This window comes from Microtus ochrogaster, chromosome 1 (assembly GCF_000317375.1).
Source record: "Microtus ochrogaster isolate Prairie Vole_2 chromosome 1, MicOch1.0, whole genome shotgun sequence".
Taxonomy (NCBI): Eukaryota; Metazoa; Chordata; class Mammalia; order Rodentia; family Cricetidae; genus Microtus; species Microtus ochrogaster.
The window spans coordinates 39,714,666-39,730,368 of NC_022009.1; the positions used below are offsets into that span (position 1 = coordinate 39,714,666).

The window sequence follows — 15,703 nt, forward strand, 5'->3', positions numbered from 1 at the left end:
TGGAAGTTTCCCTTTGATCCTCATGACACATTTGAATCTGAGTTTCACTTGGATAAGGACAGATCTGTGAAGGTGCCAATGATGAAAATTGAGCGCCTGACCACACCCTACCTCCGGGATGAGAAGCTCTCCTGCACTGTGGTGGAGCTGAAGTACACAGGCAATGCTAGCGCCCTGTTCATCCTCCCTGATGTGGGCAGGATGCAGCAGGTAGAAGCCAGCTTGCAGCCAGAGACCCTGAGGAAGTGGAGGGACTCTCTGAGTCCCAGGTGAGTGCCTGCAGGACCCAGAGCTGGCCTTAGTTTGCAATTGACAATTGGTCGGGGGCCCAGTGTCTCTATACCTCAAAACCTCACTAATATCTGTGTAATGGTTGAATGGTCAGCAGGGACGGGTGAGTGCCAAATGATGTAACGGAAGTGGTACTTAATAGCAGGGGTGGGGGAGAGCAGCTGAGTTTCCTCTGCAAACTGGGTAGTTGAAGCAAATTTTACTGTCATTTTAGTTGCTTTTAAGAGAGGATTAACTATAGCGGGAGCTATGGATTTTTCTGTTTCAAATCTGCTGTTAATACATGAAATCCTGCATGGGTATTGAAAGGCAGAGGGGAGAGAGGGTGACATGAAATCAGCTCAGAGAATCAGCTCTGCCCTGTGCAGCCATCGCATCCCCTCATCACTCATTCATTCACCAGTGTGCAATGATGACTTGAAGACCTACTATGTGCTGTGCTGTGATTTTAGACCCTGAGAGGATATCAGAGACTCAAGAATAAAATTTCTTATCCTCTCAAGCTTAACTCAGAATTGAAGAGCAGAGAGTAGGTGATTGAAAATACAATATATCATGACTTGACTACTAAAAAGTGAGAGGCAGTGAGACCAAAAGTGGGATTTCTAAGGATAAGCAAAGATGGATTCGAATGGAGGGTACAGCTTTAACTAGAAGATCATTAGATGACGTCTGAGTCCACCTGATAGGGGAAGGGTTGCATTGGTGGATCTGGGAGAAAAGCATTCCTGGGAAGAGAACAGCTGGTACCTAGCCACACTAACTGCCCACTGTAAACACTCTCAGGCATTAGCTGTTAATTAATGCCTCAGAAAAACAAAATAAAGAGTCTATGCATGGATGGAAAGACGGCTTCCCTCTCGTGAAAGGACAGTCTGTGGAGAGATGCATTAGCAACAAGGTAAGCTGGTGGGGCCAGGGACCAGTGACCCTTATGTTTCTCTATGTCATTCTCAGGATGATCGATGAGCTCTATATGCCCAAGTTCTCCATCTCCACTGACTACGGCCTGGAGAAAATCCTTCCACAGCTGGGCATCAGAGAAGTCTTCTCCACACAGGCTGACCTGTCTGGGATCACAGGGTCCAAGAACCTGAGGGTCTCTCAGGTATACCAATAAATACTAGGTGGCTCTCCTTAGGTTTGAGAATATGTATAGGGAGATGAGGTGTAGGGGGAAGGAATGATGTGTGTATGAGAAAAAACTGAGACTCCCTTATGCCTTGGAGAGGCAGATTAAAACCTATAGACTCCCCCTGGATACCATACAGCCTGTCCCTCCACTACCCCGTGAACGTAATCTGATTCAGGATCCTGGGGTGGAAAAGAGCTGTGCTTTAGGTAATACCACCATAGTAACCACCGTGTGCTGCATTGCAGGTACTACCCACAATCCACTGCAGGTGCCACCCACAATCCACTGCAGGTGCCACCCACAATCCACTGCAGATGCCAGTCACAGTCTCAGCTTCTTCATTCAGAGCTGGCTCAGAACTTCCTGAATAGCACACAGAACAATAGCAGCACAGGAAATAGAAAGGATGAGTAGCAGTTGAGATGAAAAGCTTGAGAATAGGAGAGGAGGTGCCTTAGGACCTCACACTACATCCCCAGATGCACAGCCTGGCAATGCTTGGTGTTCTCTCCAGTGCCCACACACAGACCTGGGCTCTGATATGTACTAGCAGGGCATGGAAGTCTGGGAAAGAGAAGCCATGCCATGTGCATTGCAGCAGTTTGCCCCAAGGAGGCTGGAGCAGGAGGGATGCTGAAAACTAGACTGGCTGCCAACATCCTGGCTGTTCCTATTGGGTCTCCTGAGTTGGTGCCAGTGGAGTAAGGTTGGAGTTACCTATCCCCATCCTCCAGTTTGTGGTGTGTTTGAGGACAGTAGAGAATCTCACAGACTAAGAAGACCCTGGGTGGCCTCATCTCACAGAGACCTGGAAACCCCAGGGGTAGAGCTCATGGCAGGAACAAACAAGCTCACCAGTGTCTGAGGCCAGCAGTCGATGCTTGCTCCAGGAATCTCCTCTCCTGCCCTTCCTGGTCTCCAGTAAGTGATATCTTTCTCTTACAGGTGGTCCACAAGGCTGTGCTGGACGTGGCTGAGACAGGCACAGAAGCAGCAGCTGCCACAGGATTCAAACTGATCCCACTCTGTAGGAAAATTATTTCTATGTCAGTGCGTTTCAACAGGCCATTTTTGATGTTTGTCTCTGAAGCAAATACTCAGATGATCCTCTTTCTGGCCAAAATATCCAACCCCAAGTGTGGCTAGAACTTTCCAAGGTGAGAGCCTTCTGCACAGGTGCCCAGGAGGGAGAAGGCATGTGGGTGTGTGCATTTTTGACAAAATTCTCTGATTGGCTTTGTACACCTGGCTTGGATAGTGACTGTGACTAACTCCATGGCTCCCACATGCACAGGAGCCTTAGACTTCAGTGTCTGCCTCAGGCCTCCTGGGAGCACCTGCTCATGTTCTGAACGTGGAATCTGTCTTATGTCCTCCTGCTGCTCACTGCCCTGTATGTGCCTGTACCCAAGTGTGGGCACTGGCAGGCAGGCTCGGTCCCAGTGTAATCTCTAGGCACATCTGCTTTCAGCTTCCGTGGCCTTGCTGGGATCATGTAAGCTCACAGGCCAATCCATGAGGATCAGGCCCAGGACTGAGAGGGAACCTGCTGCACTGACTCTCATTCCGGCATCGGGTACCACCTGGTGACAAGTTCCTGCCTTGTGCTTCCCTCCTCCAGTCCCCAGGCTCTGCAACCCACCCCTTGCAGCAGATGCTGGCCGTGCCCTTATCTGACCAATGTTGCAGGCTTCACTCCTGTTGAAAGGCTGTTGGTCAGAAAAACTCCTTTCCTGATAGCACCCCTACTTACAGTAGAATACCCATTTTCTTAGTCTGCAACTATCATCCTCGCATTCCAGTTTGATACCCCCGCATTCCTTACTGTATATGCAGGCCTTGCAACAAAGGATCAATAAACGGATAACTGCACAGAAGGTGGCTGGTCAATATTCACTCAGCTCCTGTTGGCAGGGTGTGGTCTCTAGTGACAACAAAAGGAAGTAGTGGTTTTCACTCACACTCTGACATGTAGGGCACCTGAAACACATGCTATTATTATTACCTTTTCATTAAGTTGGGGTGCTTGGTGTCCATGAAGATTCTGTGATTCCTGAAACAGTGCTGGATTCCTGAACAGAGAGAGAAAATTGGATGTTCAGTTTGAAACATACATGAGTCTCAACCTCTTAAGAACAGACATTGAGCAGGTAGACATGTAGTTACAGAAAATTACAGCCTTGGATCACACACAGAATTGGTTCCCAATTGAGAACCAAGGTATCAAACCATTGGAACCATGGAGTAATAAAGAAGGGGCCCAGGTATTGACATCAGTCATGTCGCAACAATTCCAATAGGTCCAACAGCCATTCTGGCCCCTGAGGTGGCTTCCTCATGTACTTTATGGGCACTGTCGTAGGTCAGCTGCATCCTTCCATCCCTTTTGGCTTCAGCCCTGGTATCTAAGGAGCCTGGTGATGAGTACATCTAATTTTGTCTGTTAGCTGGGACCTAATACTGGGGGGGAAGGTCTGAGTCTAGGACCCAGATACCGAGGATCGGGGAGGGGCATGTTTACAGTAGTGATCTCAGACACCTGTGATCCAAACTAAACTCAGGGCAAAGTGTCTAAAGGTGACCCACTTCATGCAAAGGTCTCCAAGGGGCAGCCACTGTGAATTTCCTGATTTGGAGATCACAGCCTAACCCCAGAGCCTTCAGAGAGGATGCTGAGCTGCCATCCAGCTTGCTGCCTCCATCTGTTTTCTGTTGTTACTGAGGACCACTGAGCAGACAGTATATTGAAGGGGTGTCAGTTAGCCTTTTATCACTGGGGCTGCACATCTGAGGAAACCCACTGAGGGAAGCAAAGGTTTGGATTCAATCACAGCTTCAGAGACTTCAGGCCAGGGCCTGCTGGCTTCTTGACTTTGAGCCTGAGGCAAGTGAAGCTGTGTGCATCAAAGACACTATCAAGAGGATGAGGGCTTAGGACATTATCCAACCAGTGAGATCACTTGGCTTGGCTCAGCATTACTGGTCTCTTATGGGGGGATCATGCAGTGTTGGCAGTCAACAATGGTGCCCACCTCAGCAGATGCTGGTAAGGATGGAACAGGGTCTGAGTCATGAAGGACAGAGGAACAGTAGTGGCCATCATTGTGTCTCTGGGGACAAAAAAGAAGGGCAATAAGCGGCCTTCTGCCTAAGGAAGAATCCACGGAAAGACACTGCGTGGTGCTAAAATGATCCACATGAGACAGTTGTTGACAACAATGCTATTAGTGGTTTAAGTTCTTTTATTAATGATCCCAGCAAGAGGAGGCTTATGCCTGTGAAAATCTGTAAGAGCCCAAGCTCAGAAGCACAGCATGTTGAAAGGTAATAACCACAATGAACATAATTTACATTCATGTCAGATGCAGGTCAGAGTAATTTGAAATGTTCCTTCCTGGCAGAGCAGAGTATTTATCTCAATCATAGCATAACAATTAATGTATGTCTATAACATCTTTATGTGTTTTGGTTTCCCTTATTTATTCTGGTTGGTTCTTTTGCACCATGACAAGTCCATGGAAATCTCAAATACATGTGAAGACAGTCATGGCTGCAGATAGACACAGGAGGCTGAGAACTGTGTGAGCAAACACAGGATGGAGTCAGAGCATGAAGGATTTACCTTAGTCATTTCAGGGTGAGCCTGCATGCTGTCTTCTGACCTGTCTGCCCTTGCTTTCTTCCTTGGTTCAGAGGACTAATACACATCTACTAATACAGAATAAATTGTCCCCAAATGCACATCTTGACACATAAACATGAAATATCTCACAGTGTCACTTTTTATCATAATTTGTTAATTTCATCATTGGTGATTGGATCTATAATTTCTGCTAGGTATTCCTGCTAATTAACAAAGTCAATATTCCTTTTATACTTAGCTCAGAAGCCTTTTCCACATAAGATTTTAATTTTTGTGTTAAGAAGATCCATTCTAAGATAATATCTTCCCTCTGTATTAAAATTCCTGAAGTGGGATTATCAGTGGGTTAAATGACCAGAAAGCAGTTCAGCTTCAGACCCTCCTGATCCACAAGTGCCTTCTGGAATTTCTCTTCAATCAAAGTCAGTTCTTTCTCAGATTCAAGGACGATTTAAATCCTTGTCACCTTCTAAGTCTGTGTTTGAATTAATCAGGTTCTATCCCAATAATGGGCCATAGAAGGGAGATGTCTCCTAGCAAACTTTGGAAGTCATGAAAAGTCTGCAATCAATCTCTGCTAATTTGCACCTTTTGAGGTCTAATTTTTTATAAACCCTTTTTATAGCTGAAATAAATAATAGACTCTCCTCTCTTTTTGCAGTTTTCAGGAGCAATTTGTAATCCTCATCAAGGTAAAATTATCTTTACTCCTTCAAACATTCTAGAGTATCTACATTTGAATCATATAGTGAAATGCCATTCATGGAATGGTAAACTATAGATTCAGGGAATTGCTTATGCATCATGTCCAATGGCTGTCTTACAAAATTTTGGAACAAGGTGGGACTATTTTATTTTTCTTGTGGGGAAACTTCCATTGATACCTTTTGGCAGGCTGAGAATTATTACAAATAGGCATTGTAAAGGCAATTTTTTCTCTGCCTTTTTGCTGAAAAGGTATATCGAAGAAACAAACTTTTAAATAAATAACAATAAGAGAAGACAAAGGAATTCCAGATTGGAGAGAGAACATTGGCAGAATCACCTTATTAACAGCTCTTAAATATGTTACCATTCTCCATTTTCCACACTTCTATTCATCAATAAATACAGAAGAATTCCAATGGCTGGTAGATTCTTTGAGATGCTGAGCCTTTAGTTTGTTCTGTACTTGCTGTTCTAAAGTCGTCTATGCCCAAGAATGTATATATCCCAGGTAGGTCATATACCTCTTTTAGAATCCCCTCCATAGTGAAATGAAAAGGCTTTAAAATTCGGGGTGGTGAGAACATCTGCCATTATCAAATGACTCACCTTCATTAAAACCCTGGATCAGATGAGAATTTTAAGGTGTAACAACAATGTGGGCCAGCAGGCATCACAGTGATACAGCTAAAGTTGTCCAGAGATGCTGGAGCTCTGGGCTTACTTGTTCCAATGTTGCTACCCTGTGGATTTCTTAAGCAGATCTCAAAACCAACCTGAAAGGATTTTTGTTAAAGACATGCTGGTCAGGGCATCTATGTAGCAGGTGCACATGTCAATGTGAGTAACAGGCAGCATCAGGAGACATGTGAAGGGTTGCCTGCAAGCCACGGGATCAAAAGGAGCCACAGAAAGATGCAATGTGCACAGGAAGCTATATGGGTGCTGTGCGTGGTGGCAAAACGCTATGGTAAACCATGGGTAGACAGCAGACCAGGAGAGGAAGCTAAGAAAGAGTGGTGCTAATTTTTTCTTCAAAATTCAGGTGGTTGGATTTGGGTCAGGCTCTGGCATGTGCTAGCGACTAAGAAGCATCAAGCAAATGGATTTTTTATGAATTTGTGCCACAAATATTGGGTGCCAAATATAACACAATTAATAAAAACTTAGAGATAGATATTGTGGTTCAAGCTGAAGGTCAGAAAAGCAAAACAGCCAGTCACTGGCTCTTATCCCTACCTCAGTCTGAAATGACCATCCAGTGTCCAGGAATTTCAGAAGGAGACTGTGCAAAAGAGCTGTCTCCCCACATCTTATATTCCTCCCTAGGACTGGGATTAAAGGCATGTACCACTACTGCATGACTTCTATTTCAAACTAGTGTGGCTGCTGGGATTACAGGGGTGTGTCACCACTGCCTGGTCTGTACAGCTGACCTATGGGGCTGCTTTACTCTCTGTTCTTCAGGCAAACTTAAGTTATTAAAATACAAATGAAATATCACTACAGCAGGGGAATAAAGAGGGCCAGGGCCAGCAGAATCAAATGATTGGCATTCAAGAATGTCAAAAATCTGCACTTTAGATCAGTTAGGGAGGAGAAGGCCCCTTCAAAGGCCCAAAGGAGCCTCTCTCTGGAAACAAAACAGTGTGGCGAGAACAAAGATTTATTGGGGATTAAATTGTCAAGGCTGTCACCTCTCTCTGGGGTGGCAGAGAAAAGAAGCAAAATGACATGAAAGAAAACAGATTTTAATATGATAGCAGGGTTGTGATCTTCGAGCTGATTCAGACTGTCTGGGCTGACAGAGGGATGGGTGCCCTTGGTAAGGTAGTTGGCATTTGTGGGAAGGTTAGGGTGACTCCTGATGAGCAGAAGTGCACGATCGGTGATCTGCTTCTCTGGGGCACAGAACTTTTAGCCTTTGATTAGCCAGATAAAATCCTTGTTAGGACCAGCACCTCCATTTGGGGGACAGCAGCTTTGGAACTAAGCCCTGCCTGCTGAGTCTCTAATCCTACTGTTGAGGCAGACACCACAGCTAAAGGGGAATAACAGAGACTTTATTAGAGCCATTTGACTGACAGTGATCTGAAACACAGATTTCCATTACCCCAAATTCCATGTTCCACCAGGAAATAGTTCATGAGAACTTTACAAAACTAAGAAAGTCACAGTAAAGGCATCTTTATAATGCAGGGGTTGAGATGCAGAGACACAGGTGCATCAAGATGAAGAGGTTTCTTTAAGGCTCAAGATTCTGTCTGCTGGCATTCTTAGCTATGGACTAAAGCTAGATGTCTGTAAGGTAATAGACTCTATAGTCACAAGGTTGAGTTCTTACATGGAAGAATGCAAACATGGCTGTTATAAAGAGGCAGCACTTAGCCCAGGAGAAGGTAATTAGCCTCGGGTCCTGCAATGCTTCCATTTCTCGCCAGTACTGAAATTCAGATGAGCCTGCCAGGCTCTGTATCGGGAAGGGGTTGTCTCTAGGGAGAGCTTCTAAATGCACATTACTAGAAAGCATCCATCAGTCCATTACCAGACAGAGCACAGAGCACAGCTTGATTGTGTCAGCATTTCCTAAAGAGAGGGAGGAGTCCCGGGTGGGGATAAGTAGGCACCAGTGTGCAGTGGACAGAACAACAAATCAGGCAGTAGCAACGGGGAACATCAGGACTCAGCTATCAAAGACACTGGCAGCAGGCATCAGCTCTGCAGGTGATTCCCAAGAATCTTGCTCTCAGAGGACATAGAAGACTTGCCAGGTCTGTGTGGTACTGGTGATTCCCTGGAGTCTTGGGTTGGATAAGAGAGGAGTTGATCCTGTGGCACTGGACTAGGATCAGGGAACATTTCTGGGGTGCATAAAAATCTGTTTTTCAGTCTGGGTCTTCCTGTCTATGGAAGATGGAGGAGGAACCATGGGCTCTGCTCCTGGAGAGAGAATGGAGCCTGCTCCTTCCGACCCTCCACAGGGAGGAAGTTTTGAGACCTTGACTAGCCTGGGTACTTCTGTAAGAAGCAGAGGGAGACAGGAAATTCACAGAGTCCCTATAAGGGGAGGTAGAATAACTGCCGTACTTGCAGCGTACTAGAAAATCTTGGGGTCAGAAACCTCACTTCCCCAGAAGATCCCATGGCCAAGAAAAGGGACCTCACTCTCTCCTAATACAGCTAAGCCACTGAGCCAAGTTGGTCACACAAACAGACTAGCATATTTTCTGTAGAATTAATTTTGACATAAAATATTGTTGAATGTTTACTAAAGAAATAATTGCATCAATCTGACAGGTAACACAAGGTAAGAACAGCTGAAGTCCCCATCCCTCTGCAAGCATGTTACATGCCTGGGGCCATGTGGCTCTGCTCCAACACCTCCATCAACTGCTTACTCTCCTCTCCTTCTGTATTGGCAGTCTTCTCTCCCCTACATCTGCCCCTTGGATTCTTCATCTGATCCCCTTCCTCCTCATCTCCTGCCTCCTCTTCCTTCTCTTTCCCACTCCTTCATTTTTTCCCCACGGTGCCCTCTCTCCTCCGTTCTTCCCTCTGATTTTCCCATTCCTCTAGCATCTACTGTCTCTTCTGAAGTTATCTACAAAGTAGACAGAGGCTAAAGGTGGGTGGAGTGTTTACCATGATCATAAACCTTCAAATGTAGACTTTATGATGCCTGCGTACCCAGGCCAGAGACATATGCAGGAGATGGCCTTCTGGACATTCACTACAAATACCCAAAATGCTCATAAGCTGCTCTTTTACTATAATATACAGGGGTCAGTGACCAGGCTGCCAGGAGCTCCACCCATTTCCTGACACCAAACATTCATCTTGATATCCAAAATTAAATCTGGTCCAGGTAGCAGAGACTCGGGAACCATTCATTTTTCTTCCAATCAGGAGACCTTTTTATTGAGATACAAAGCACAATGTGGATTCTGGCAGGACTGTAAGACCCTCCCTCTCCCCATCCTTCTGACGCCTGTTCTCAGGGGGCCAAGGTCCTGGTGCTGCACAAGACGTCTCCAGTGCTGTACTCAATTAACCCCAAACACTCCCAAATACTTGCACTAAAATTCAATCCAGGATTGTGAGATTTCTAAGACATGTTGTTTGAGGTTGTGGTCAGTTCCCTGCTATATAGCTGGACTAAGTTTTGTTCCCTGAGTCCTTACTAGAAATTAGTGATGGATAGGGGGAACAAGTGAAGAGGAAGAGGTCCCCTGCTTTCTAATGAGCCCTTAAGCCAAGCCAGAAGAGAAGAGGTGACATTCACATTACACAAGCCATGAGCCCATCCCCAGCTCTTCTCTTGTTTACCCTGTGACCCTGGCCAATTCCTTCATCTCTCTGGGCCTTGGTTATCCATGAGGAAAACTGGTGACAACAACAGCACCTCTTCCTGTAAGGAAAAGGAGCAGAGAATGCGGCACTGCCATCTGAGGGGACAGGGATCCTCCCATGCACAGTCACAAAGGCAGCAAAGGGACACTGCACAGGCCAGGTGGGAGGACTAGGAGGTGGTAAAGGAATCACATGGAAATCCCAGATAAAAGTATCTTTTTTTTCAACCAGGAGACCAGAGTGATGGCTGGAAACTCCGCTGCTGTCCTCTGCCAGCCAGATGGCACCTTGGGAAGGAGCAGTGCAATCCAGGAAAACCAAAGTAACGGGACACGAGTGGACAGTCGAGCACTGACCTCAACCAACACTGACTTCACCTTCAGCCTCTACAAGGAGCTGACTTTGAAGAATCCAGATAAAAACATTGTCTTCTCCCCACTCAGCATCTCAGCTGCCTTGGCCGTCCTGTCCCTGGGAGCAAACAACAACACTCTGCAAGAGATTCTAAAAGGTCTCAAGTTCAATCTCACAGAGACCCCTGAGGCAGACATACACCTGGGCTTAGGACAGCTCCTCCTCATGTTCGGTCAGCCAAATGAGGAGCTGCAGATCAGCATAGGCAGCACCATGTTTGTTGAAAAGCAAATGCAGATTCTGGCAGAGTTCAAGGAGAAGGCAAGGGCACTCTACCAGGCTGAGGTCTCAAGTGTTGACTTCCAGAAGCCTCATGAGGCCAAAAAGCTCATCAATGACTTTGTGAGGAAACAGACCCAGGGGAAGATCAAGGACCTGATCTCAGACCTGGATGAGGACACGGTAATGGTGCTGGTGAACTACATCTACTTTAAAGGTAGGATGGGCACTGATTCATGGTCTGTTGGAGAGGGTGTTGCCTGGGCACCTTGTGTCCATATACTGACACCTGGAAATGAGGGGCTCATGGCCCTGGAGACAGGGTGCCTAACTTATTATTATTAAAAGGCCTTACTTCTTCTTTGGGATCTTTTTTATATACATGTGGTTCCTTGTTCGTACTCCACAGAAACCCTGAGCTCCCAGTCTAAGAGAGCTGAATTTGACTGTGACCTAAACTTACTGACTATCAGAATGCATGGGTCACATGTGCAGTCCTACCTGACCATGCGAAAGTCATGGTTCCCCTGCAGTTCAGAGCCTTGGTCAGTGTTCTACTGCTGTAAGGAGACCCCCATGACCATGGCAACTCTTATAAAGGAAAGCATTTCACTGGGGAAACTCACTACAGTTCAGAGGTTCAGTCCATTATCACCATGGTGGGATCGGAGACCATAGACAGAAAACCAGTTGGCCGAGGACAGTGGAAGGTAGGACAGAGGACAGGATGGGATGAATGCCCAGAGCTGTTGTGCTCTGTGGAGAGAGGAAGCAGAGGCATGGTTTGAAGGGTGAGACTGCAGGGTGTGGCTCCCTCTGCTGGCCAAGGACCCAAGTACAACGGCAGCTTGCCTGTGACTGGAGATGTGTGTTTATCTGCTGGATCCTGACCCAAAGAAACTGTCCAAGCACCAAGTCCCCAAGGATGTATTGCAGATGGGCACATGCACTTGGGAGGTGGGACAAGTCTGAGCAGGATAATTTTGATTCATAGAGGAGAACATAGATCATGGAAGAGTAGACGACCCATTAGCCATGTCGTCATCAATTAACTATGGGCAACTGATAATCCAGCTGTGGGAAATTGCAGATGTCACAGGCTTGCATCTAAACCCACCCATGGATCTGGACATTGACTCCCACTAAGGTGTTTCACACTGACGAGCACCACCCTGAGACCATGGTGTAGGAGAACACAGTCTCCCTTGCCTGTTTCCCCTAAAACCTGTCCACAGGGACTTCCTTCTAGACAAAGTTCCCCTGAGGAAGAAGGGTTCCCCAACACTCCCAGGCCCCGGTCTCAGCACCTTCCTCTAAGTCTGTGGTACACCCCCCAGCCTCAGCCTCAGATCCCCGACTGTTTCTCAGCTCCCTCAGGTAGGGAAGCTTTGGTTTTAGTTCCTTTCCAAGCCTGTGGATCATGTCTCACTCACAGTTCTGCATCTGCCAATGTTTTTTCTAACCTCGATTATGTAAACAGAAGTGAACTAGTGTTGTGACAGATGGGTTGTGGAAGACAGTCAAGACTGGGGAACTGGGCAGAAATGGGGTGGAGGTGGGGTCTCTCTGCCGATGTTACAGTTGATGTCCTGCTCCACATTTAGGGAAATGGGAGACACCCTTTGACCCTGATTTAACATTTGCATCTGACTTCTACGTGGACAATGAGAAGACTGTGAAGGTGCCCATGATGAAAGTTAAGTTTCTGACCACACCCTACTTCCGGGATGAGGAGCTGTCCTGCACTGTGGTGGAGCTGAAGTACACAGGCAATGCTAGCGCCCTGTTCATCCTCCCTGACCAAGGCAAGATGCAGCATGTGGAAGCCAGCCTGCAGCCAGAGACCCTGAGAAAGTGGAGGGACTCTCTAATGCCCAGGTATGTGTCCTCTGGAACCAGAGCTGGCCTGGGTCCCTATCCTACTATCAGCCTGAGGCCAGTGTCCCTGTACCTCAGAAGCTCACTAGCACCTAGTGTAATGGGTGGAGAGTCCGCAGAGACCAGCAGACTGGGAGTGCATTTACCTGTGCTGACTCTGTAGTGTGGGGACTGCGTTTTCAGTCATTTTTGTTGTTCACAAGATGACATCAGCTAGAGCAGGAGCTGAGGATTCCTGTGTCTCCCAGGCTGTAATTACACGGAATCTTGCATGGGTGTTGGAGGGCAGAGGGAGTGAGGGTGAGAGGAGATCAGCTCTGAGAATCAGCTCTGCCCTGTGCAGCCATCGCATCCCCTCATCACTCATTCATTCACCAGTGTGCAATGATGACTTGAAGACCTACTATGTGCCGTGTTCTGCTTTAAATCCAGAGAGTATGTCAGAGACTAAAACACAAGATTTCTTACCCTGTGGACTCATCTTGTAATTGAAGAAGAGAGAGTGGGGAGATGGAAATGAACTGATCACTGTTTGACTTGTTAAACGGTGAGACGCAGTGAGATTAAGTAGGGGAGGATCCAAGGATGAGGAAAGTTAGAGTCAGATGAGGTGTGCAATCTTAAATTGGAGGGTAATCAAATGAAGTGTGAGGATCCACAAGCCGGGGCAAGGACTGCATTTTGTGATCTGTGAGGGAAGCATTTTTGGTAAAGAAAAGTTGATACAAAGCCTCACTGGCTCTCCAGCAGGATGGAGAATTAATGCAATAGGAAAACAAAATCATGTGATGAAAACCCAGATGGAAAGAGGGCTTCTCTTCAGAAAGGGGGCCATGTGTGGAGAGCTGCCCAAGGTACAGAGTGGTTTGAGATGAACACACACTTCAGTGACTCTTGCATTTCTCATTTTGCTTTGCAGAAAGATCGAGGAGCTCTCCCTGCCCAAGTTCGCCATCTCCACTGACTACAGCCTGCAGGACATCCTTCCACAGCTGGGCATCAGGGAAGTCTTCTCCACACAGGCTGACCTGTCTGGGATCACAGGGTCTAGGGAACTGAGAGTCTCTCAGGTAAGCTCAGACACACTGGGTGACTGTCATTGGTGCCTAAATGTGGATGGTGAGGCCAGGTGTGTGAGAGATGGCGCATGTGAGAGAAAGCCTGCATCTCTGAGATTCCCTCATCCTGGGTTACAACTCAGATACGCCCGGGAGATACCATGCAGACAGTCCCTCCTCTATGCCATGAAGATAACCTCACCCAGGAGCCCAGGGCAGGGCAGAGCCTTTGCTTGGTCATAGACCACCGTAGGTACTAACCTGTGCTGTAGTGCAGATGCCACCCACAATCCACTGCAGGGTGAACTACTTCCAATCTCTACTTCTTTACCTCAGAGCTACCCAGAACTTCCTGATTAGTACCCAGTATTATAGGAGTAAAGGAAATAACAAAAGATGTGTAGCATTTGTGACGAATACGTAAGGATTGGAGAGGAGCAGCCCTAGGACTTCACACTACCTCCCCAGATGCACAGCCTGGCAATGCCTAGTGTTCCGCCCGGTACCCACTCAGAGCCCAAGGCTCATATCTGTAGCAGCAGGCAATGGCACTCTGGAAAAGAGAAGCCATGCCATGTACATTGCAATTTTATGCCTCAAGATGCCTGAAGCAGGAAGGATGCTGAAGTCTGCACCGCCTGAGAGCACCATGGCTGCTCCCTGTGAGTCTCCTGAGTAAGTGGAGTAAGGACTGGTGTTGGCTCCACCCATCCTCAGTGTGTAGTGGGTTTGAGAGCATCAGAGATTCTCAGAGACAGAGCAGACCCAGAATGTGCCTCATCTCACACCCTGAGCAGAGACTGGTTGACACCAGGGGCAGAGATCATGGTAGGAACAAGTTCACAAGCAGATGAGCCAAGCAGTCGATGCTCCAGGAATCTCCTCTGCTGCCCTTCCTGGTCTCCAGTGAGTGACGTCTTTCTTCTACAGGTGGTCCACAAGGCTGTGCTGGACGTGGCAGAGACAGGCACAGAAGCAGCAGCTGCCACGGCAACGATGATTATGGGATCAGCTCTAATTAGGAATCCTTTGAGAGTGAATTTCAGCAGGCCATTCCTGATAATTATCTCTGACACAGATACTCAGACTCTACACTTTATGGCCAAAATCACAAATCCCAAGTGAAACTAAATCCCAAGTGGTGAGGGTTCCTCCTGGGACCCAGGATTAAGTCTGTATTTGGATCTCTATGTGTATGATGGCTCTCCCATGCTCTGATAGGCTGTGCTGTGCCTGGATTGGACAGAATAGTGACGAACTATATGACTGTATGCACAGGGACCTGTAGACAGTCAGTATCAGGTTCCTGTCCTCATGCAGCACTAACTCATGCTCCTGAGACTGAACTCTGTCTTTGTGGCCCCTCCCTGCTGCCTCTCCTGAATCGACCTCTACCCAAAAGCGTGGAGCCTGGCAGGTAGTCACTGTCCCTATCTAGGCTGTGGTTATGTCTGCCTTCAGCTTGCACAGGGTTGATGGAAATATGCAAGCATGTAGGCGTCCATGGGGACCTCAGTCCCAGGACTGAACAGGGAAACTGCTGGCTGAGTCTATTTCCAGAATCTTGGACCACTTGGTGCCCAGTGCCTGCCTCACACTATCCCCCTTCCAGGCTCTGCCACCCACTGACCTGTCAGAGGCTCCTGGCCCTGCCCACATCTGGCACTGTGTTATATCATCTATTTCTGCAGCTGCATGGAGTCAGTTGGTCAGCTCAGCTCCTTTCCCCCTAGTGTACCTACTTAAGAGAGAGGAGCCGTTTTCTAAGTTCTTCACTGACCAACCTCACACTGCAGATGGATACCACCTCCTTCATTACCCAAAATGCAGCCCTTGGAGCAAATGATCAATAAACATATATCTGCATGGAAAGTGATCAGATAGTGTTCACTCAGCTCCTGTTGGCAGGTGTGTGGCCTCCAGTGACAACAGGGTAGGAGAGATTGTCACTCACATTGTGTGACTCGTGTGATGAACCTCTGACCTACATGGTGATATCTGTCCTTTTTA

The 15,703-nt window shown here is 47.2% G+C and overlaps 2 protein-coding genes across 3 annotated transcripts in view; both read left to right on the top strand.

Annotated features, from left to right (window-relative positions):
* On the top strand, nucleotides 1-3,292 carry LOC101992799 (serine protease inhibitor A3N-like). Its single transcript, XM_026780952.1, has 3 exons — nucleotides 1-269; nucleotides 1,249-1,399; nucleotides 2,372-3,292. The coding sequence occupies exons 1-3, from the start codon at nucleotides 79-81 to the stop codon at nucleotides 2,570-2,572; spliced, it is 543 nt and encodes a 180-aa protein (XP_026636753.1). The 5' UTR covers nucleotides 1-78; the 3' UTR covers nucleotides 2,573-3,292.
* Nucleotides 3,293-10,367: 7,075 nt separating this feature from the next.
* The window catches only part of LOC101992344 (serine protease inhibitor A3N-like), a 6,139-nt gene continuing 803 nt past the window's right edge, over nucleotides 10,368-15,703 (top strand). The window contains exons 1-4 of one of the 2 annotated variants that reach the window (XM_005343511.1): nucleotides 10,368-10,974; nucleotides 12,362-12,635; nucleotides 13,555-13,705; nucleotides 14,624-14,818. In XM_005343511.1, the coding sequence (XP_005343568.1) occupies nucleotides 10,368-10,974; nucleotides 12,362-12,635; nucleotides 13,555-13,705; nucleotides 14,624-14,818 (1,227 nt within the window). Of the gene's footprint in view, nucleotides 10,975-12,361; nucleotides 12,636-13,554; nucleotides 13,706-14,623; nucleotides 14,819-15,703 lie in introns of those variants that run through there. The other variant, XM_013346600.2, reaches the window with a different exon arrangement.